The 24,414-nt window shown below is 39.1% G+C and overlaps 1 protein-coding gene across 2 annotated transcripts in view; it reads right to left on the reverse strand.

Annotated features, from left to right (window-relative positions):
• The window catches only part of anapc1 (anaphase promoting complex subunit 1), a 231,177-nt gene that overhangs the window by 151,556 nt on the left and 55,207 nt on the right, over positions 1-24,414 (reverse strand). Inside the window, exons 13-18 of one of the 2 annotated variants that reach the window (XM_073055962.1) lie at positions 24,154-24,219; positions 22,342-22,479; positions 20,784-20,924; positions 18,840-18,900; positions 18,480-18,667; positions 4,055-4,129 (exon numbers count right to left, since the gene is read on the reverse strand). In XM_073055962.1, coding sequence (XP_072912063.1) covers positions 4,055-4,129; positions 18,480-18,667; positions 18,840-18,900; positions 20,784-20,924; positions 22,342-22,479; positions 24,154-24,219 — 669 coding nt within the window. The remainder of the gene's footprint in view (positions 1-4,054; positions 4,130-18,479; positions 18,668-18,839; positions 18,901-20,783; positions 20,925-22,341; positions 22,480-24,153; positions 24,220-24,414) is intronic. The other variant, XM_073055963.1, reaches the window with a different exon arrangement.

Below are 24,414 nucleotides of genomic sequence, written 5' to 3' on the forward strand. Positions count from 1 at the left end.
AGCAAGTGATGATCAGCTCAAGGAACAGGGTGGTTGGTATAGCTTCTGGAAGGGGACAAACTGTTAAAGGAACACTAAGGAATCAGCATCACCATCGAGAATGAGACAGTCCAGTGTCTCAGCAACTCCACCCGTGCTTCATTCAATCAGGGAACCAACAAGTACGTCTTCAGTGTACGTGCCCGGACTATGCAAGCTTTAGTTGAGATCACTGAGAATGTCTAAACCAGGGGTTCCCAACATTTATTATGTCATGGACCAACAGCACTAAGCAAAGGGTCCATAGGCCCCTGGTTGGGAACCCCTTCTCTAGACCAATTTGGAAAAACCCAGATCCACATTGTAAACAGTATTGATTCTCCTGGATGACATGACTGCTTTGTTGGGAAGGGATATAGCTCCCAAAGCAAGGAAGATCAATGAGGAAGAAGCATAGGAAACCAACTCCAAAAGGGTCCTTCTCATTGTAAAATGCTGGGAATACAGCTTTGTTACAGCGAGCACCGTGTGTTGGCCGCATCAGACACACGATATCGTGATCTTCCAAACTCACAACTAGAAGGACAAGGCCTGGAGAAGCCTGTGGACATCACTACTGGAAGCTTCCCTCAAAACCTGACAGCATTCTGACCTGGAAATATATCATTGTTCCTTCATCGCTATTGGGTCAAAATTCTGGAACTTGCTCCCCAATAGTGTTGCGGGTATACAGTACTTACACCTCAAAGAATGTAGTGATTTAAGAAGATCTCCTCAAGGCCAGCAAGGCACAGGCAATTAAATGTTGGCTCAGCCTGCAAAGCCCACAGCCTTTGAATGAATGAAGAAAAAGGCAACATATTGTCCAATTGCTGGCACGTTCTTGTTTATAATTGTGAAAGCAAGGGACCACAAGGGTGTCCACATCAACCTGCCGTGGTCATGGTAGTCGCTGATGGTTGCAGGATATACCTCTGCCTAATGTGCTGCATTATCACCATTATTTGACCACACAACATCAGCATCAATTGGAGCAAGAGCTTTAATGCTGAAACCTTCAAGAACCCCGCAGAAGCAGCCTGCTTTGGACAATACCTCACAGGTACCTGCCAACTCCCAGCCTCCAAGTTGTATGCACAGTTTATGGGCTGTCTTGAAATCGTTCACCAAAACATGTGAGGGGATGGCTGTGACATTTGAAACCCACAAGAGCAATATGCTGCCCCAGCAGCACCAGACTGACCTCCGACAATAACAGGTTATGGTGAAACCCTGAAAAGTGCACACAGCTTCCAAAATTTTGGGATTCACCTCTTGGTGAAAAGAAATATCAATAATGAATTTCATGACCACCTTCACCAAGCCAGCAGCATTTGGTCAACTCAAAAAAGAGTATTTGGAGATCAAGACCCTGGACCTAAAATGTAGGTCATAGTTCACATTGCTCCCTCTTGTGCTTCCTAGATCTGGAGAACCTACAGCAAGCATCTCAAGGCAACAGAAAAATACCAAAACCGCATTTGCAAGATCTTACAAATTCACTAGAAGTCTAAGTGAACCAATGTTTGTGTTCTCTCCAAGGCCAACAACCCCTGCACTAACCTACAAGGGCAGACCATTTTATTGACATTGTCTGACACTAGACTCCTGAAACACGCAATTCAGAGTACTGTTGTAAGAGGAGATTACTAGGTGACAGAGAAAAAGATTCAAGGATGTACTCAAAGCTTTCATGAAGAAATGCCACATCTCCACTGATTTTAGGGAACTTCTGGCCAATGACTACGCAAAATGAAGATAATTAATTATGGAGCTTTTACATGCAGATGATGTACTGAAAGTGCTTCACAATGGGATAATAGTACAAACATGAAAATAAAAGACAAAAAGATGTTAGTTAAACGCAAGGTTAAGTAAATGAGTTTTGAGCTGGTGTTTAAAAATATCAACTGAGTCAGCATCCCTTATAGTTTTAGGTATTGAATTCCACAGTTTAGGAGCGAAGATCAAAAAAGCTGACCTGCCAATTACCTTTTGAGGGAGATTGTTTAAATTTAACAGACCAGTGGAAGATGACCTGAGAGCTTGAGCAGGATATGAAAACGATTCTGTGATTTACTCTGGTCCCAGATCATCAAGAGCTTTAAAAATAAGTAAGAGAATTTCAAAATCAATCCTAAAAAAAACAGGAAGCCAATGCAGAGTAGCTAGTACGGGAGTGATACGTTCCCTCATCCTGGTTTGGTTAAAAGTCTACTAGTGCCATTCTGAATGAGTTGAAGTTTGTCAATAAATTACTTTGTTAGGTCAGAATAAAGTACATTGCAGTAGTCTAGTCTATTCGATATAAAGGCATGAATTAATTTTTCAGCATCATTCTGTGACAGAAACAAATGTATCTTTGCAATATTTCTGAAGAGCAGAAATGCTGCTCTGGTCAGTTTCTTTATATTGGATTTAAAATTCAAAACTGAATTGAGGATAACATGCAGACTAGTCGATTCTGGTTTTACATGGTGAGCCAAGTTTCCAAGTTTATTTCTTTTGGCTTTGGGACCAACCAGAAGTATTTCAGTTTTATCTTCATTCAGTTTGAGGAAGTTATTGCTCATCCATTTGTTTGGATAAGCGAGCTATCTTAGCTTGAGGCAATAAATCAGGAGCATCTTGGAGCATTTGGGATGGGGTTGAGAAGCTTGAGGTAATCCATCAGGAGTACACAGGGAGCTACAGGAGCTCACACCCTCACAAACTATCCACCTACCCACCTCATCAGCCTGCTGACTCAAAAGCCACCTCAGAATCCACAAAACCAGAGCAAGTCCACCCGAACTCTGAGGAGCCTGAGAACTACGTGGTTCATGAGGGGCTGCACATGACAAGGTGAACGGAACAGAAGGATGAGAACTGAAAGCAGAATGAGCACTAACAATGCCAAGAGTGATCCAACAAGGAAATGGGTTTTGAAAAATATATGGTCGTGCAAAGTGTTTTAGAATACATATTTTTTGATGCAATTATGGCTAAATGAGCATTAAGTAGGCTAAGCTATTGGGTTTCACCTTTATTTATCTCAGTCACGATTTGCTCCTGGAAGGTAGTTTTTATGGCCTAGTCCAACCTTCATTGGCATTCATTTATTACATGAACCTGGCACAAATACTCTTACACTTACACCAGTTATTTCATAAATAACAGGACAAGAAAGACTTTTGCTTCCTGAATACTGTTGTGTGTATCGCATGGATTTTGGGCTGCTGATCATGAAAATCACCATGAAATTTCCCTCTCACCCACCGTTTTTTTAAAAAATCACCCATATTTGTTATTTCAATTCATAATTCAAGTCACTGAACTGATGCAAGATTAAAGAAGGCATTTTTGTTGGTCCACAAATCAAACAAGTCATCACTGACAGGCAATTCGAAGAGCTTCTAGTGAGTTTGGAGAAAAATCGCATGGAAGGGTTACCAGAATGCTGCTGAATATTTTCAACTACATGCAGCTGGTTGACAACACGCTTCAAGTATACAAATCCATGAAGTGCAACATGTCACTAAAGATGCATTTTCTGCATTCCCATTTAGAATTCCTCCCTTGACACAAATCTTGACGCTGTCAGTGATGAGCACGGTGAAAGGTTTCACCAGGTCATGGAGAAATGATATCAGGGCACCTGGAATCCATCAGTGCTGGCTAATTATTGTTGAAGACTTCAGAAGGAAGTCTCAGACACTGAGTACAAATGAAAGTTGTCAACAAAACATGTTTTAGCTTAGTTGAGCTATTGTTTCTCCAAATTCCTACGTGATACAAGTAGTCTGAAATTATATTTGTGTTCAGCTTCAAATGGTCTGTCATAAACAAAATTAATTTCTGAGGAAGCCACACTTGCAAAAAAATTTGCTGTCCAGTGTAACCAGACTTATTGTTAATGTGGTAGGGTCTGAGCTCCACAATACTGCACCCATCCACTACAAACAATTCAATGCAATGAAACTCTCTCCCTCACTAAAAAAAAAACAAATTTCCAGATTGCTTCCTTATTAAATAGTCTGCAGAACAACTTCCTTACCTCATCTGAGCCAACTTCTGAAGGCCTGGCTTTTTTGGCAGCGATCACAGGCGACAGCGAGCCTTCTAAATCAAGCTGTGTGAATTAACAGACATTTTATCTGTCACATCTTAGAAAATCACAACTGTTTAAACTAAATTGTGACAGTCATCCATATTCCTAAAACGTGCAGCACTTTGAAATATTTAAAATAATGCGCTGCACAAAAATATGTGCCAGAAACATTTTGTGGGCCTGACCATATATGTACATTTGTTCAAAGCCTGTGCAATTGTATATGAAAACCTCTTCAGATAAGCTGTTAATATTCAGCCTATTTTATCTCATAAACAATCACATATTAGATACAGTGGATTTCGGTTAATGGGGTCAGTGGTCAATTAAGGTAGCCGCTTATTTGGACAACTCTAAACTAAATTGAGAAAATAGCCAGGATTCCCTTTGATTATATGGGGCAATGTGCTGCTTAACTGGGGTAGGAGACTGTTGCCAGACGTTTTTGAACAGTCGTGTGGCCATTAGACACTACATCGCACTGAGACCAAACAGGTTTTAAATGGCGTTTATGTTCAAAAAGTAGTGATTTAGTTGGTCAGAAATAAAGAGCTAGACAATTTAGAACTGTTTTGCTCACTGTGCTTTCAAGCATTTAGGCTTGGAGATGCCAGAAATGGCCAGGAGTGAAAATCAAATGATTTCACCATTTCAACAAGCTAGAAACTATGAAGAACTTGAAGGTATTTACAATCATCTTGAATGTTATCATCGGCCCCCACCAGATACTCAGCTCTCACCCATGGCTCCAAGTAGCTGTTTGCCTGTGATAGTGGTCACACCCCAGTACTCCGCTTCGACAGGTGGGCTAAACCAGGTGAGGGTAGTCGCAGGTCTCATACGTCAGAGAGATAGGGATATGCCTACCCTAGCATGCGAAGTCAGCTCCGGGGGACGGGGTAGATGAAATCTATAGTGAGATCCAACAGCCAGGAAGGCAGTTCTGCAACGCAGCGTGGAGAGCCAAGGGGGTGACAAGGCACAGAAGAAATCATGGTCATCCAATATATTGAAGACCCCGGTTGTGACTGCTACTTGTCCCACTGGATCTGGAATTCTGAGGTTGAGAGAGTGGAACTGCCCCAGTGCAACTCTCCCGCACAGGTTTCCTGTCATCGTCTGATTCGGTGAACAACCACCTATTTTCGTTACTCAGTTAAATGGTAGTTTGCATTATTGTGCAGCTTTTTAACTAGTTCCATGAAACTTTGGTTAATTGGAGGAGCTGTTTAATTGAGCCAACATGTACTGATCCCAATGTGTCCCAATTAACCAGAGTTCACTGTGTATACGTCACAGCAGAATGAGTAACATACTGTTATGTGTGACTGCTTTCCGGTAGAATTATTCACTTCAACACACTTCCATGTACAGTTGGCCCTCCGTATCCATGGGGGATAGGTTCCAGGACCCCCCCCCCCTTACAGATACCAAATTCCACGGATGCTCAAGTCCCTTTAATGGCATAGTATTTGCATACAACCTACGCACATCCTCCCGTATACCTTAAATCACCTCTAGATTACTTATAATACCTAATACAATGTAAATAGTTGTTATACTGTATTGTTTAGGGAATAATGACAAGAAAAAAAAAATGACATTTTCAGTACAGACGCAACCATTGTAGCTCTTCTGGGAACACTGATGCTGCCTCGGATTCTCCCTTGATCTTTAAGTTCTTGAGGCTCTAGCACTTTACATAGCTAGCCAGCCGTCCCTTACTAGTCTTAAACTCCTTCCTCTCACTCACAACACAAGAGGTGAACGAACAAGACTCAAGGTGAACAATCTCAAACAACGAGTAATACTTCCAATCAGCTCTAGATTACAGTACTTTACGCTCCCTCTTGGCCTTTGAAGAATTGCTTTGACCACTTAATTGCTTTTTAAGAGCCATTTTTTCACAGAAACAAAGGGTGCACACAACACAAGTAGCAACCGAACAAGACGTGAGGCAAACAATGCTCAAACGACGAGTGCTGGAGAGAGAACTTCCTGGGTTTTTTTCTCGATCCCAATCCGCGGTTGGTTGAATCCGCAGATGCGGAACCCGCGAATATGGACATCCATATATCTTTTTTTAATTTTTCATATCATTATTCAAAACACAGCTAAAAGCTTCTGTAGATTCTGCTCCCAATGCTGTTTTGCATGGATCATTTATTGCTTTAACAACCCAAAAGAAACTTTGCCCTGCCAAAGAGCTTATGACCAAATACTTAATAGCTTTTCTTAACTGCCAGGTTGGGTAGGACTACAACTAGAGGATTAAGGGTGTAAGGTGAAAAGTTTAAGGGGAACATGAGGGGAAGCTTCACGCAGGGGGTCATGAGTGTGTGGAACAAGGAGCTAGCGCAGGTGGTGTAGGCAAACTCGAATTCAATGTTTAAGAGAAGTTTGACAAAGTACCTGGATGGTAGGGGTATGGAGAACTAAGGCCCCAGTGCAGGTTGATGGAAGTAAGCTGATTACATGGCTTGGCAAGGACTAGATGGGCTGAAGGGCCTGTTTCTGTGCTGTACTTTTCAAGCACTCTACAAAAAAGCTATGCTATTCCTCAACTATATTAATTAACGATTGACTTTACGCACTTTCAGCTTTACCCCTCAGAGGTGTGGGCATGTTAACTTTCCTGAGTAACAAGCTGCTACCTACAGTAGCCTATCTTAACGCCGCATGGCTGGGCCTCACTTAGACCCTTCTGTACTCTTAGGGAAGTTCCACTTCTCCACTCCCTTTGATCAAAACAAAAGCACCAACGCGATAGTGCCACTGGTTGGCATAACATGGTTAAACACTCGGTGAGTATTCATGTACATCTCTCAGAAAACTACTAAACTGTTCCTCCATGGGACCAAATGCTGACCATGATTAGCCGGGCAAACAGAGTGGCCGCCCTGTGGATAGTAAGATCCAACCAGCAAGCACATCCACCTTCAGACACTCTGCAGACAGTTTGTGCTGTTTCAGGTCAGAAGGTGGGTGGAGTGCCTGTGTCAGTCAGCAATGGGGAACCTCCCATAAACTCGCTGGCTTCATGGCCGGCGGATGGCAGCGGAACCTTTGCATTCTCTCATCGGCACGTGTCTCCTCTTCCAGTAACGCAAGCCCCAGGCAGAATTTTCAGTACACCTGGAGCTCAGAGTGCTAAGAGGCCACAGACTGAGGGACTATCCAGGAAGAAATAGGGTCTCTGGCTCAATCTATAAGTCGGTGGAGATGCAATGGGAGGAATACAACCATTTCTGAGGAAAATCATTGCCTTCTTCAACCCATTAACCAGATGGTTGTGTATATAGTGGAATTCTGTTGACAACCCAGGCCATGTCCAATCAAAGGATTTCCTTTTGTCCCATTTTTCCCATGAGTTATCTCTTTCCCAATTAGATGTGGCATATCTGACCTGAAATCATAACCACACTTTTCTCTTTCTGCAGAAACAGACTTGTCTCTGAGTATTTCCAGCATTTTCTCATTGCACTTCGGATTTCCAACATCTTATCCGTTTCAAACTACAACAAATGCTTGAACTGCTGAAATTTGGCCAGTGCTCTGAATTCCAAACATAAGGACAACTCTTTCTGCTGGTGAAAGAAATACCTCCCCATGTCTGAACCTGTGCCCATCTGCTCAGAGATTAAATTACTTTTTTATGCCTCCTTTCAGATACCTTGAACAGTCCCTTCTGAAGCCAGGTAAGGCTTTATGGATCGACAGTGAATCACTTACTTTGGAGGTTCGATATCAGTTAAGCAATTCTTCAAGGCACAGAATGAGCCTATTTGCAAAAAAATTAAAAATTATGTGTATTGGAAATCTGAAATAAAAATACAAAATATATAGCAAACACCCAGAAGGTCAGGCAGTATCATTGGGAAGAGAAACAGAGTTAATATATCAAGTTGGAGACCCATTGTCAAAGGTAGGCATTATTTGCTGATGCAGCAATGATTGTGTATTTAAAAACAGATCCGACCAATTCATGACAGTATACTTTATTATGAATTTGTAAAGGCTAATTGGAGATTGTGCAAAATCCACACAGTCAGTACCAGAAATGAGGATTGAACCACGATCACTGGATGTAAGAGGCAGCATCACTGCCTGCCGTGTCACTGTGACACCAGATTAAAGAAAATGAAAAAAAGAAAAACGGCCAAATAAAAAATTATGCAGTTTGCTGTAGTTAATTAACCTGCATATTTTGTTTGAAAACATTCACCAGAAGTTACTGTTCTGATGCTAATCATCAGAGAAAAATAAAGTCCACACACATATTTACACCATTACATATCAAAGTATTGAAAATGAGACAGGAGCCATAAATTCGCTCTGAGACGGGATATCCTGTTGCTAAAATTGTAAACATGCTTTGTTATATGGACGATACCTTCTTCATGTTCTTTCAGAATAAAGCTATTCATAGAAAATGTTATTTGTTGACTGTGACCTTTATTGTCAAATTTAGGCTATGTTTTAAATATCCCCACTAAAAGTTCTATTTTGATACAGCAATGGTGTATAGAATTCCCTCCCCAGAGGGATTTAATGCTTTTGTTTCTTAAAACTGAATCCCAAAATGTACTCATTTAATAAATTATTTTGGTTCTAAAACTGGACAAAAATAACTTTATTGCCCTGACGACTGGAAATCTGGCATTTTGTGCGTGTTGTTGAACAGCATGGAGAATTCCCTGGGATAAACTGGAAGCCGGGAAGGTTCAATGCACATTGCGAAAAAAGACTTTGAGTATTGAGTCAAAGAGTGATGGAGAGGTACAGCACAGAAACATGACCTTTGGCCAATCTGCTCCATGCCGAACCATTTAAACTGTTTACTCCTATCGACCTGCACCGGGACCACAGCTCTCCATACCCCTACTATCCATGTACCATGTTGAAATCGAGCTTGCATGCACCGCTTATGCCGGCAGCATTTTCACACTTCCACGCCCTCTGAGTGAGGAAGTTTCATGTCAAATTCTCCTTAAACTTTGCACCTTTCACCCTTAAACAAAGACATTTGTTTGCAGTCCCACTCAACCTCAGTGGAAAAAGTCTATTTGCATTTACCCTGTCTGTGTTGTAAGGGATAAAGTCCTAACCTATTAGACCTTTCTTTATAACTCAGGTCCTCCAGACCCGGCAAAATTGTGGTAAATTTTCTCTGTACTCTTTCAGTCTTATTTACTCGATGAACATTAGGCCAGATTAAATAGCCAATTTGGGTTCCATCAATATTACTTTGCTAAGACAGCAGGAGACTTGAACAGATATTCTCATATGTCATAGAATGAGGCCATTTTGTTCATTTTGCTGGCTCTCAGAGCAATCCTATTAACCCCATTCCTTCCCTTCTTTTTAAATCTTTTTATTGATTTTAAACAAACATAAATGAAACAATGAGTACAAAGAGCTTGAGAGTACATAATTAATAGGTTAAGGTATAAATACAAATAGATAATAATCCATATATAATAACCTCCCAAACTCGGTGGTTACAAAAAATGGAGACAATTTTTAAAAATTTTTAAAAAAAACCCAACCAACATGGGCCATTGCATTATATCAAATATACACAGTAACGTCAATAAGTCCGCACCTCCATCCAAATAATTAAAGATGATAAGAGTAAGGTTTAGGAAAAGTCAGTTTAACTGATATGAAAATGTTGAATAAATGGTCTCCAAGTTTCTTCAAATTTAACTGAAGGGTCGAAGACAACACTTCTAATTTTTTCTAAACTCAAACAAGAAATAGTTTGAGAAAACCACTGAAATGTAGTTGGAGGATTAATTTATTTCCAGTTCAATAGGATAGATCTTCTAGCCATTAATGTGACAAATGCAATCATCCGCCGGGCTGAGGGGGATAAACAACTATTATCCACCATTGGTAAACCGAAAATTGCAGTAATAGGATGCAGTTGCAATTTGATGTTCAGAACTGTTGAACTAATACCAAAAATATCTTTCCAATAATATTGCAAACAGGGGCAAGACCAAAACATGTGGGTCAATGAAGCGACTTCAGAATGACATCTGTCACAGGTTGGATTAACATAAGAATAAAATTGAGCGAGTTTATCCTTGGACATGTGAGCCCTATGTACAACCTTAAATTGTATTAGGGCATGAATGGCACAAATGGAAGAAGAATTAGCCAATTGTAAAATTTTCTCCCACTGCTCTGTGGGTATAAGACAGTGAAGTTCTTTTTCCCATTCCTTCTTAATTTTTTCTGATACTCCTGGCTGTATTTTGATGATCATATTAGAAATGATGGCTATTACACCCTTCTGGCAAGGATTCAGAGCTAAAATTTTTTCTGTAATATCCATTGGACATAATTTCGGAAAAGACAGTAACATATCATTCAAGAAATTTCTAACTTGCAAGTAGCTAAAAAAATGAGTTTTAGGCAAATTATATTTATTGGACTGCTGTTCAAAGGACATAAAACTATTATCTAAAAATAGATCACGAAAACATGTTATACCTATTGTTTTCCATAACACAAAGGCTTGGTCCATAAAAGAGGGCTGAATAAAAAAGTTAGATATAATAGGGCTTGATAAGATTATTCAAGCCGAAGAATTTACGAAATTGAAACCATATTCATAATGTATGTTTAACTATAGGATTAGTTATTTGTTTATTCAATTTAGATAAAGCAAAAGGAAGTGAAGGTCCTAAAATAGAAAACAATGAAAGGTCTTGTACAGATTTACACTCCAAATTTACCCATTGTAGGCAAGATGCTATAATCGATTCTTGTGTCCAAAATATTAAATATCGAATATTAACTGCCCAATAGTAAAATCTTAGGTTTGGCAAAGCTAAACTGCCTTCCTTCTTAGGTTTCTGTGAATATTTTTTACTTAATCTAGGATTTTTATTCTGCTACACATACAAGGATATTTTGGAGTCAATAATATCAAAAAAAGATTTAGGAATAAAAATTGGTAATGCTTGAAATAGATATAAAATTTTGGGTAAAACTATCATCTTAATAGCATTAATTCAACCAACCAATGACAAAGATAATGGGGACCACCTGGTAATAAGTTGCTTGATTTGGACAATTAAAGGTAAAAAGTTAACTTTAAATAAATCCTTATGTTTCTCGGTAATTTTAATACCCAAATAAGTAAAATGATCTGTAACAACTTTAAATGGTAAGTGTTTATAGATTGAAACTTGCGTATTTAATGGAAATAATTCATTCTTATTAAAACTCAGTTTGTAGTGAGAAAAGCTACTAAACTGAGCAAGCAAGGATAAAGTAACAGGAACAGATCTCTCAGGGTTAGATATGTATAGTAACAAATCATCAGCATATAATAATAACTTCTAAGTCCCTTCCTTACGGGTAATAACAAAAATATTAGGTGATTCACGAATGGCAATGGCTAAAGGTTCCAAAGCAGTATCAAATAATAGAGGATTTAAAGGACAGCCTTACCTCGTACCACGGGACAACTGAAAAAAAGATCTCTGATTATTGGTAAGAACTGAAACCAAAGGTTTATAATATATTAATTTAATCCATGATATAAATTTCAGGTTAAAATTAAAATTCTGCAGCGTATTAAATAAATATGGCCATTCAACCCTATTGAACGCTTTTTCAGTATCTAAGGAAATGACAAATTCTGGTATTTTAGGTGAAGGAGTATAAATTATATTAATTAATTTTCTAATGTTAAAGGATGAATAACAATTTTTAATAAATCCGGTCTGGTCTTCAGAGATAATTTGAGGTAATATATTTTCTAGTCTAGTGGTTAAAAATTTGGTAAAAATCTTGGAATCTGTATTCAGCAAGGATATAGGCCGATAGGATGCACATTCAGTAGGGTCTTTATCTTTTTTAAGAATTAGAGAAATGGAGACATCACAGAAATATTGTGGTAATTTACCTACAGTTAACGCATCTTTAAAAATTTTACAAAGCCAAGGAGAGAGTATAGAAGAAAAGGATTTTAAAAATTCAGCAGTATAACTGTCTGGACCAGGGGCTTTACCTGAATTCATTGAAAAAATAGCCTCTTTTATTTCGATTTCCGTAATAGGTGCGTCTAGAAATACACAATCTTCTGCTGTTAATTTTGGGATATTCAATTTTCTTAAAAATTTATCCATTATGGAAGAATCCTCAACAAATTCTGATTGATATAAAGAGTTATAAAAATCTTGAAAGGCTTTATTCATCTCTTTATGATCGATCGTCAAAGTGCCATCTTGTTTACGAATCTTAATGATTTGTCGTTTAACCGAAGCAGTTTTCAATTGATTAGCCAATAATTTCCCAGATTTATCTCCATGTACATAAAACTGAGTTCTGGATTTAATTAACTGATTTTCAATCGAGGAGGATAATAACAAACTATGTTCCATTTGAAGTTCAACTCTCTTTTTATAAAGTTCTTTACTGGGGGTCACTGAATAAATCTTATCAATTTATTTAATTTTATCGACCAATGTAAGTATTTCAGTATTAGTTCGTTTCCTAACTCCAGCAGAGTATGAAATAATTTGTCCACGAATAAATGCGTTAAAAGTGTCCCATAATATTCCACTAGAGATCTCTTCTGTAGAGTTTGTTGAAAAAAAAAACAAATCAATTTGTTGTTTAATAAAGTTGAGAAAGTCTGAATCCTGAAGTAAAGTAGCGTTGAACCCTTTGGCATTTGAGGATGAATCCATTGTCTTAATAGACAGCTTCAAAGGTGCATGGTCAGAGATGGCAATGGAATCATATTTACAATCAATAACATCCACAAATAAACGATGATCAATAAAGAAATAGTCAATTCTTGAGTAATTATGATAAACATGAGAAAAGTATGAAAATCCTTTGTCATTGGGGCGTAAGAATCGACAAACTTCAGAAATTCCAGAATCAACCATAAAGGAGTTAATAAGAGAGGCTGATTTATTTGGAAGAACCTGAGTAGACTTTAGATCTATCCATCGAGGGATTTAAGCAACAGTTAAAATCCCCACCCATTATCAACAGGTACTCATTGAAATTAGGAAAAGATGTAAATAAACACTTAAAAAATTCAGGAGAATCAGTATTTGGGAGTATAAACGTGAACTAAAACAACTTCTTGATTAAAAAGTAAACCAGTGAGAAGCAAAAATCTACCTTGTGGGTCCAAAATTGTTTCATAGTGTATAAAAAAGGTTGATGAATCTATAAAAATGGAAACGCCTCTTACTTTGGCTTGGGAATTCGAATGATACTGTTGGCCCTTCCAAAACCTTAAAAAAGTTGACTATCCTCCTTCCTCACAAGTCTCTTGTACAAAGATAATATTAGCATTCATTCTGTGGAATACTTTAAATATTTTTTCTGTTTAATCGGATGATTTAAACCGTTAGTATTCCAAGAAACAAAATTAATAATCTTATCCATACTGTCAATATTTATCGTAGTTAACACATAAGGTTAAAAAGAAGATGAACTCATGAATCCGGAAGAGGAAATCAAGTTCAAAGGTTCTGTCTTCGAGACCGGTTTTCAAGATCAGTAAGTTTAGATTTATAACGATCCAGCAGTTGAGAAGTCAAAGATTGCTGTTGTTCCAGAGTTTCAATTTTGCGATCTCTCTGGCGAGTGGCATCTTCAAGAGCTAAAATTCTTGCTTCTTGTTGTTGAGAATCCAGTGTGACTGAAGTTTTGCGTTGACTGTCTTTAAAGTTTCATCGAGCATAGAAAGCTTTGGGGTTAGTTTATTCTCCAGTTTCTCTAGTCTCTTGTCCATAAGTTTCACAATTGCTTCCAAAGTTAACGCATCTTTCGCCAGTTTCGATTCTTTAGGTTCTCGTGGTTTAGACATTTTAACGAGTTGAAAAATAATTCAAACAGTTGAAAAAAAATTCTTAAGTATCAAACCCTTTAGAATAGGTATAGATAGGTCAATTAGGGGGTGATTGTAGGTAGAAAAAAAAGTAAAAGGATTGGAGTGAAGTCAAAAACATTCTCACTCCATAAGTGCCATCTTGAGACCTCCAACCCCATTCCTTACTGAATTCTCTGTAACCTGTTGTCATACATGCATCCATTAACAACCCACTAATTCTCATAGACCAAGTGTTGTAGTTCGGAGTAGACATCGGCCAGGACACCAGTGGAAGTGCCAATGCTCTTCTGCAAAATGGTGAACCAGAACTGACAGCACAGGAGGAGGTGGAGGAGTGGAGAGGAGGAACACAAATACCTCTGGATTTTATCTGAGACAGTAAGCAGAACACCTGGCAAATTTACAGAGTCAACCTGAAATTATTAACATATAGGCTAATACAGCTGGAATGAGTTAAAACATGTTCCCAGTGCCTTCAGCAACGTTATGCTGCCCAAGTGAGCCAAAGGCATGAAGTCATATCTTGAGCAAATGCTATTCTTTATAATGAAAATAAAACTCAACTGCAAAAGATTATGTTATATGATCGGCCTCTCCTGTCTTGGGATATTTTACTGTGTTGAAAGTGAAATATAAAAATGTTACTAGAAATTCAGAATAAAGCCCAAACTCCAGAGGAAATCAACTCAATCCAAAAGAGCTATAATGGTGCCAAATAGCACAAGGAACATATGTCAACACATTCCAGATGCAGTAGCAATCATGTTGCTTCACTCCCCTTCAGTGTCCAATGTTCTTTGAAGAAAACAAACTCTGTCAACGATATACTTAGACATCCACTTAACACCGAGGACATGAGCAACAAATATTCTGCTGGAGGAACTCAGCAGGTTGAGCAGCATCTGTGGAGAGGCGGGGGGAAGAATTGTTGATGTTTAAGATTGAAACCTTGCATCGAGACACATGACGACATGACACATCACAACACATGCTTTTGTTCCAAAACATCCTTTTGGAACTGATGCAGGATTTTGATCCAAAACATCCTTTTCCTACACAGCTGGTGGTTGACGAGCTGAGTTCTTCCAGATGTTTGTTTCTTGCTTCAGATTCAAGCAGCTCCAGACTCTTCCATCAACACGGAAGAGATGGCTGACAACGTTCAACAGGGTTTGAGCACCATGCCACAATTTAATTGTTAAGACTCGATGATCACGGTGCTAACAAAGCTTAGAACCGGCAATGCACAACAAGCCACTCTTCTTTGGAGCTGAGCAATAACAAACACAGAAAATTTGGAAGAGAGAAATGATCAAGATAGCCAAAGTCTACATCAATACCTCTTGGAATTACGCAACCTATGTAATATAGAGGAAACAATCAGAATGTGTGCAAACCTCCCTAAGAGGTTTACAAGCCTGAAAGACCTCCAAGAAAACATTGTCAAGTTGGAACGTGAAGCTGGATTTGATGATGTGTATCAGGACAATGCATCACATGGCGAAGAATTCACAAATGAGATCGGTTACAGCTTGAATAACAAAAGTCACAAAAGGAGAAGGCAGAAACAAAATCAGCAACACCACTGATAAGAAACAGCTCACCACAAAAAGACTACGACAGACATTCTACCACTTGAGAAAGCAAAAGTTCAAAGTATGCTTATTATCAAAAACAGTATAAATTATACAATCTTGAGATTTGTCTACCTACAGGCAGCCGCAACGCAAGGAACCCGAAAGAACCCAATGAAAAAATAAAGACTGACCCACAATGCGCAGAGAGAAAGGAAAAAAAAACAAATCATGCAAAACAACAGAAGCGAGCAGCAACAACAACAGTCGGCCCTCCTTATCTGCAGGGGATTGGTTCAGGGACCCCTCGCGGATACCAAAAAACGCGGATGCTCAAGTCCCTTATTCAACCTGGCTCAATGAGGTGGACCTTAGGACCCAGCGGAACCCCAGACCTTATTTAACCTGTCACAGTGCGGTGGACATTAGGACCTGACGGTTGAGCTCTGAATCCGCAGTGTTTCTCTTCACAAAAATAATCACGATCACGATTGAAAATAAGGTGGAAATAATAAAGCGATCGGAAAGAGGTGAAACGCCATCGGTCACTGGAAAAGCATTAGGCTATGTCGGTCAACGATCAGAACAATTTTAAAGGATAAAGTGAGAAAGGCTCTGCCCCGATAAAAGTTACAATTATTACTAAGCAACGCAGTGGTTTAATTATTGGGTTTTGGGTTTTTGATTTTTGATCCTCCACATCAACCCAGCACAGTGGAGAGCGCACTTGGGAGCGATCTGCCACTGGATCAAACTCGGCACTGAAACATACGCTCTTGAGTGTTTTATATGCATGGAAAGGTAAAATATATACTATATACTAAGACAAACGTTTAACTAACTGACGCTAAATAATACCAGATGTACCTGTTCCGACTTACTTAGTAAGAGAACTTCTGATTTTTTTGATACCAATCCACGATAACCTACGCACATCCTCCTGTATACTTTAGATCATCTCTAGATTACTTACAATACCTAATACAATGTAAATGCTATGTAAAATAGTTGTTATACTGCATTGTTTAGGGAATAATGACAAGAAAAAAAAGTGTACATGCTCGAACAAGTGCTGGAAGAGCACTTCCGGGTTTTCGTGATTCGCGGTTGGTCGAATTCGCGCATGCGGAATTCGCGGATAAGGAGGGCCGACTGTATTCCGAACCAAATTGATTCCATAGATCCAAATCCCCGGAGCTGCCAGTAGATCCAAAGCCTCGGTATTCAGTTCATCATAATAGTGGGGTAAATCAGAGCAAAGTTCACAGACACAAAGCACTGCAGCCTCATGGACAGAGGAGACCCCAGTCTATCAAGATGACAATCTCAACAAACTACAACATTAGCTGCTGCCTCATGATAGAAAATTGGTGGCTTACAAGCTCATTGAAACCTTTAAACCTTATAAATCAGTCATGCAGGAACAATCGTAAGGAAAAAGCCTTTCCTTCCACATCACTCTTTCAATCAAATTCTCCAGCACCACCATCAACCAAACACCACTACCAATCCTGCCACTTACTTTCCCTGCCACCAACTCAAACGGCAAAGCCAGCGCAGATTAGGAACATGAGTAGGCCACTCAGTCCCTCAAGGCCGCTCCTCTATATATTGCTAATCTAACTATAAAATCAACTCCACCTTCTCAACAACTTGTGACCTTTCAACGCTTTGCATACCAAGAATCTTGCTTCAAAGAAGATTCTGCTTCTATCACCCTTTACCAACAGGTGTTCAAAGGTCTCATGACTGCTGAGAAAAAAAGCCATATTTTTCTCCCTTATCTTGCCTAGGTGACCTCAAATTAAAGATTCTTCCACAAGATAATGTTATCTCCCTGTTAAGGCTCTCAGGATCTACATCAAAGAACAAACTGCTGCACCAATGCAGGCTCTCAACAATTATTTCCCACCCCACAGATTCTGCTCAACCTCCTAAGTCCTCTAGCAGTTGGCCTTTTTTTTCGCTTGAGATCCCAGCTTTTGGCATCTCATGTCTTCACCTTCACAATCTTAAATATCTAAAGGGGTGTTCATGTATATTTAATTATCTTAATTTAACAAATGAAATTATAGTTCAGACTCTTTTGTGTTTGTATAGCTTTAAGTACTTAGATTGTTTTTAAAGACTGAAATTGTTGAGCTCTGGAATGCAACCAGAGCTATTACACTCTAACAGAAGTGTATAAAGGGATTTACGATTTACATATTCTTGCTCACTGGTTCCTGGAATATAAAACCACTGTGAGTTAAGGTATATATAATATTTTTGCAAAATCATTCCATCAGAGATGTGCATGCAATACCATTCAATTGCTTTCTTTAATTTCGAGAATAAAAAGTTCCACCATAAATCAAAGAATATATATTGAAAGTCTCCATTCTGCAATAAAGAGTGTAGAATGGAAGCAATTTAGCAAAAGGGGACTGTCTCCTTCAGGAATACATACTTCAAAGAGGTCTCCCTCGACAAGTCTTAAAATTCTTTTTGTTGAACTTTGAAAGTATATTGTAGACCAGGGGTCGGCAACCTTTTTGCCTCTGTGGGCCGGATTGCGTATTAATGAGCAGACGGTGGGCCAGATAAATGCCATAATAAACTTGAAATATGGGAATTATCCATTTAAATACAACTAGTTATGTTTTGTCTCAAATTAATGAATAACGCATGCTAGAAAATTATTTGTGCTTAAGGTTGCCTACCCCTGTTGTAGACCAAAATGTTTTATAGCACTTATAAAGTGTATCAGTTCAGATTCCCCAAACACACAATGATTCAAAGCAAGCTTGCTGCATCTTGGAAGCATTTTTTAATAACTTTCTGTAACTGTAGCAATATCAATCATCAAATCATGCTTTTTTAAAAACTTTTCCCACTTCTCCCTACAATATGAAACCTGTTTGCATTGCCAAGGATAACTTACATTGCGTGTCCATGCCAGTCTGTCTGTGCTGTAGCCCATCATATTCATGAGGCAGGTCACAAATAGATTCCACTCTGAATGATAGTTTGGACCTCCAGGAGCATTGTAAGTGTTGTACCACTTAATCAAAACCTGTACCGCAATCTCTCTCGGGAGGATGTACTTTATAGCTTGCAAGCACTTCTTCACTATTAAAAGTTAAACAAAAACAAAGAATCTGCTTACAATCATCCCTTCTGCAATGAAAAGAAATGCCCGTGACCATACTTAATTCATCAAGCATAATTAAAGATCTTTGTGAATTTTACACTTAATTGTATTTAAATATGTTGCAGAATGTCATGATTTTCTTCCACTTACCCAGCTGAGAGTTTGTTATTTCTGGCATCGAGATCCGAATTAAATTACCATTACTCATTTCCTGAAGAGAAAGGAAACAAGATACTTACTGTCATTGAGTGAAGATGCAGGCAAGGTTCCATTTATAAATGAAAATTCATTTAATAGCCAGTTTAAAAGTCCTACATGACCATTATGTGACATATCAGCCAACCTTAGGAAGGCTGGTAAGCAGAGTAGCCAGGGCAAGGGCAAGACTCACACAGGCATCATAACAAGGCAGTCTTCAGAGAAGAAGTCATCACCCTGACACAGTGGTGTCAAGAAAACAACTACTCCCTCACTGTCACAAAAACAAAAGAGCTGGTTGTAGATTACAAGAGGAAAGGAGACAGGCTAGCCCCTATTGACATCAATGGAGTTGAGAGGGTGAACAGCATTAAGTTCCTCGGCAAACACATCACCGAGGATCTCACGTGGTCTGTACGTACCGGATGTGTGGTGAAAAAAGCACAACAGTGTCTGTTTCACCTCAGACGGTTGAAGAAGTTTGGTGTGGGTCCCCAAATCCTAAGAACTTTCTATAAGGCCACAGTTGAGAGCATCCTGACTGGCTGCATCACTGCCTGGTATGGGAACTGTACTTCCCTCAATCGTAGGACCCTGCAGAGAGTGGTGCGGACAGCCCAGCACATCTGTAGATGTGTACTTCCCACTATTCAGGATATTTACAAAGACAGGTGTGTAAAAAGGGCCTGAAGGATCATTGGGGACCCGAGTCAACCCAACCACAAACTGTTCCAGCTGCTACCATCCGGGAAATGGTACCGCAGCATAAAAGCCAGGACCAACAGGCTCTGGGACAGCTTCTTCCACCAGGCCATCAGACTGAATAATTGATGCTGATACAATTGTACTTCTATGTTGCATTGACTGTCCTGTCCTACATACTATTTATTACAAACTATTAATTGCACATTTAGACTGAGACATAAAGATTTTTATTCATTGTGTATGTGAAGGATGTAAGTAATAAAGTCAATTCAATTCAATTTTGTGGGTCGCTTCAGCACTTAAGAGATCTGAATGCAATGTTTTGACGAACAGCTGGGAAATTACTCCCACTTCACTAAAATTACTTATATATTACTGGAGAGTTTAACATCGGTAGCTGAGCGAAGGGCGCTGAGTAGGCTACGGTCAATTATGGAAAACCCTGAACATCCTCTACATAGCACCATCCAGAGACAGAGAAGCAGTTTCAGCGACAGGTTACTGTCGATGCAATGCTCCTCAGACAGGATGAAGAGGTCAATACTCCCCAATGCCATTAGGCTTTACAATTCAACTGCCAGGACTTAAGAACTTTTTAAAGCTATTATTAATGCTTTTTGAGCTAGTGATTTAGATGCATATCATATTATTATGAGTTAAGTATTGTATTGTATGTAATGAGTTTTTGCTACAACAAGTGTACGGGACATTGGAAAAAATGCTGAATTTCCCCATGGGGATGAATAAAGTATCTATCTATCTATCTATCTATCTATTCATTGTATAGCTCAACACATAACAACAACGTCTGCATGCCAGGTTTCAACACCTCAAAAATAGTATTGTATTGGCTGTAAATTGCTTCAGTGGAAATGAGGAGCATTTTATAATGCTTCTTTCAACATTCTCTAAAGGAAAAATAGGTCTCCTTTACTTAAAGTGCAATTTTCACCTGCCCAGTCATTCCAGGCAGACTGCTCCAATGTAAAACCACATTGTTATGAGTGAATAAGGGCTCCAACAACCAATGTCCTGTGCCAATGGGAACCAATTCTTATCCAGTGTAGCTGCACAATATCACTGATTTATTAGAAAATACTAAGCAGGGCCATGCCTCACAAACATTGCAGACACCCCAGAAATTCCAGATGATAGTGCTTCCAACAAAGCAAGCTCATAGCACGAACTTACCAGGGTAACTCTGTTCTGGACAGGATCCCGAAGAGAGTGAACATACGTTCCCACCTGGTGGAAAGTGCAATCGTCCATGTAGGTCGAGTCCTGGATCTTACTGGAATCACTCAGCTCTGGGACTGGAGAAGGCCACACAGTCTTAAAATAAAACACCAAACACCAATTGATAATAACTCAAAATCAAAATACAGGACATCTGAAATAAAAATAGCCAAATATGCTATATTGGCTATATAGTCATCGGATAGAACTCGGCAGCTTCGGCAATACCTGCGGAGAGGGTAACAGAGTTAACATCACAACTCGATGACTTATCATCACAACACCTGGTCACCGAACTGAAACATTAACTCTTTCCTCAAAACCTGTTCCCTGATCCACTAAATATTTCCAGCCTGTTCTAGATTACGCCGGGTAACAATTATTTCCTCACATAACTCTGCTTGCCTTAAACATTAGATTGTAAAATACTCAACACACCTCAAAGGAAAGTATTTTGCTTCAAGTATTCTGAATAATTACACTCCAGCCAGAAACAGTCCAATTCTAAAATATGACTACAGTAAAATGCAGCCTTTGAAATATCAACAGAGCTTTTTTAAAAATTTTACTATTAAAGTGACAAAAGCCAATATTATGCAGATTTTAAAATCAAAGTACCATCAATATAAAAAAAAGTCAGTATTACACTGGAGGTTATTGTATAGTTTCCCAATCCTCTAGCACTCTGAAGCAAATTTGGTTTCATCCATCTAGAGGTACAGTCCACAGTTTCTGCTGGGAGTGATGGCTGCATATGATATTATAAAAAATACTACCTCATTAAAAATCATGAAATAGAAAATGCAAGGAAGTCTACAGGTGCTGGGAATCCAGAGCAACATACACAAAATGCTGGAGGAACTCTCAATAGGTCAGGCAGCATCTATGGAAGTAAATAAACAGTCGACGTTTCAGGCCCAGACCCTTCTTCAGGATCAGAAAGGAGGGCAAAAACGACAGAATATAGCTGGAAGGTGATAGATAAAGCCAGGAAGGTAGGAAAGATAAAGGGCTGGAGAGGAAGGAATCCGATAGGAGAGGAGAGTGGACCATAGGAGAAAGGGAAGGAAGAGGGGACCCAGGGGGAGGTGACAAGCAGGTGAGAAGAGTTAAGAAGTCAAATTGGGGACTAGAGGAAGAGGGAAGGGAGGAGGGAATATCTTTTTAAACCGGAAGAAATTGATATTTATGCCATCAGGTTAGAAGATACCTAGGATGTGTTGTTGCTCCTCCACCCTGAAGGTGAACACCGAAAACACCATTATTTAGGTGAAGCCAATAAAAGGAAGTGGAAAGGAGTCTGTCCTAGTGAGGAAATTGAAAAACATGGTATAAACAGTAAAAAGCCATTGCTACACGTTTGGAATATGTGAATTGCAAACTGGACAGTGCAAACTGCTCCCTAAGCAAGAAAATATTACCATTTTCTGTAATGGAATTCCTCCTGGATTGATACATCGAAGGACAGCTCCACTAACCTATATTTAGTGAATAAAATGGCATTGCTTCCTACCTCATCCAGTGCACCAGGATGCCTGCTTGAAGGTCTAGCTGGAGTACTAACACTGCCCAGTGGAGTGCTAGGTCGTGGCATCGGGTTGGACACTGATAATGAAGGAGCTGGAAGTCCAGCAATAAACACTTTTCCAACCTTTAAAAAGAAATAGAAACGCACACCTAAAACAATCACAATAATTTATAAACAGGTGTTCCACAAATTGAAAATTCAAACAGCAAGAAACTTGGCGAGGAAGACAAAATGTCTGCAATAAAGTGAACTAATTACAGGGTGCACATTAACATTGCTTTACAGAAAGAGCCCAAGTCCTGAAATACTTAAGAAGGGAAAACTACTCCAAACAAGTTTCACTGACTCTTAAATCTAATTCATTTGTCCATTATGAGAAATAATAGTCAACAGCCAATAGTTGAGTTTGTTGTCATATGCACAAGTGTATATATATACAAATAAAACCATACTTACAGAGACACATGTCCTCAGTACTGATGAGATCAAATCCAACCTTACCGACTCCTTCCCTGAAGGTGCCCTGTATCTGTTCTCAATTTGCTTTGTATTCTGTGTTGCTTGTTTATTATATTTATTTTGGTAACTCGGGGTGTAGTAAAAGCGAAGGGAATAAGTTACATATTTGTGCTTACTATGAAGCAGTTTGTACCTCAGGACCGGTGGAGGTCATATCTTTGCTGACCACTTAATATCACTAAATAAAGCTTAATTGTATGTTTACTAATTGCTAATGAAGGATTGAAATAAGGAATTCGACTCTTGGAACAATCATTTCATTGGAGCTGAGGGTGCGTCATACAAGTATAACACCCTCACGGCGGTTGCAGGCTAGTGGCGATTGTTTTGATTTTGGATTAGTTTTTGCTGCGACATTCCCAAATCACTCTTACTTAGTGCCAACCACAAATTTAGCAAAGGTGTTTACCATACTAAAAGCTTGTCTGTTACTTTAAGCTGTGAACAATCATGGCCCCAGCAGTGATTTTTGTAGAACTTCACTTCTTGCATTCTGCCATTCCAAGCAGCTGTATCTGACTTTTACCATGGAGACGGGCTGCTATCCTGACACTGATCTATTCTGTAGTACTCCAGCAAAGGCTTTACAGAATTCTGCAGTAATGTCAGTTGCTTATAGCAGCTTTACCTGATCTCTTACTTCTTCCAAGGATTCAGTGAAGTTGGTCGCTAAATGCTTCCCCAGTTTCTCCATTACCTTTCTCCATCAATATTAAGCTTGTGCATTCAATGTTAGCAAGACCAAAGAGCTGATTGTGGATTTCAGGAAGGGTAAAACGAGGAAACACATACCAATCCTCATAGAGGGATCAGAAGTGGAGAGAGTGAGCAATTTCAAGTTCCTGGGTGTGTCAATATCTCTGAGGACCTAGCCTGGAATGCAACATATTGATGCAGCTATCAGGAAGACAAGATGGTGGCTAGATTACGTTAGGAGTTTGAGATTTGGTTTGTCTACTAAAACACTCAAATACTTCTACAAATGTACCATGGCGAGCATTCTGACTGGCTGCATCACTGTTTGGTATGGCACTATGCTCCCATGCCATGGAACATATTGAGGTCACTGCAGATGTTTTAAAAGCTCTAATCCTGCTTATTATCTCAGGAGTTACTCTCCCTACTACTAACAAGGCAAATATTTATTTCTTGCACAGATTTGACACAAGTTATCACAAAAGATTGCGTCCAAATTCAAACACCAATCTAAATTGCCATAAATACTTCAGGAAATGTCACGAGCATGCATTACAATGTAAAACCATTGCAAAAACATACCCGAATAACACCAGTGTACAGCACCAGATTGCCACTGCTTTCCAGGACTACCATCGTCTCGATACTCTGTTTATAACACAAAATGAAAACAACATTAAAACAGTTTGAAGATGCATACTTAATACTTGCATTTTGTTTAAGTGAATCTATTTTTGTAAAAAAATTCATGGTTACAAGTTTCCTAACAAGTCAAGAATGGCATTACACTTCTCCACATAAACATAAACTTGAGATCGGGAAGTAACAGCTTCAAGTGCCATC

This window comes from Hemitrygon akajei, chromosome 9, assembly GCF_048418815.1.
Source record: "Hemitrygon akajei chromosome 9, sHemAka1.3, whole genome shotgun sequence".
Lineage (NCBI taxonomy): Eukaryota > Metazoa > Chordata > Chondrichthyes > Myliobatiformes > Dasyatidae > Hemitrygon > Hemitrygon akajei.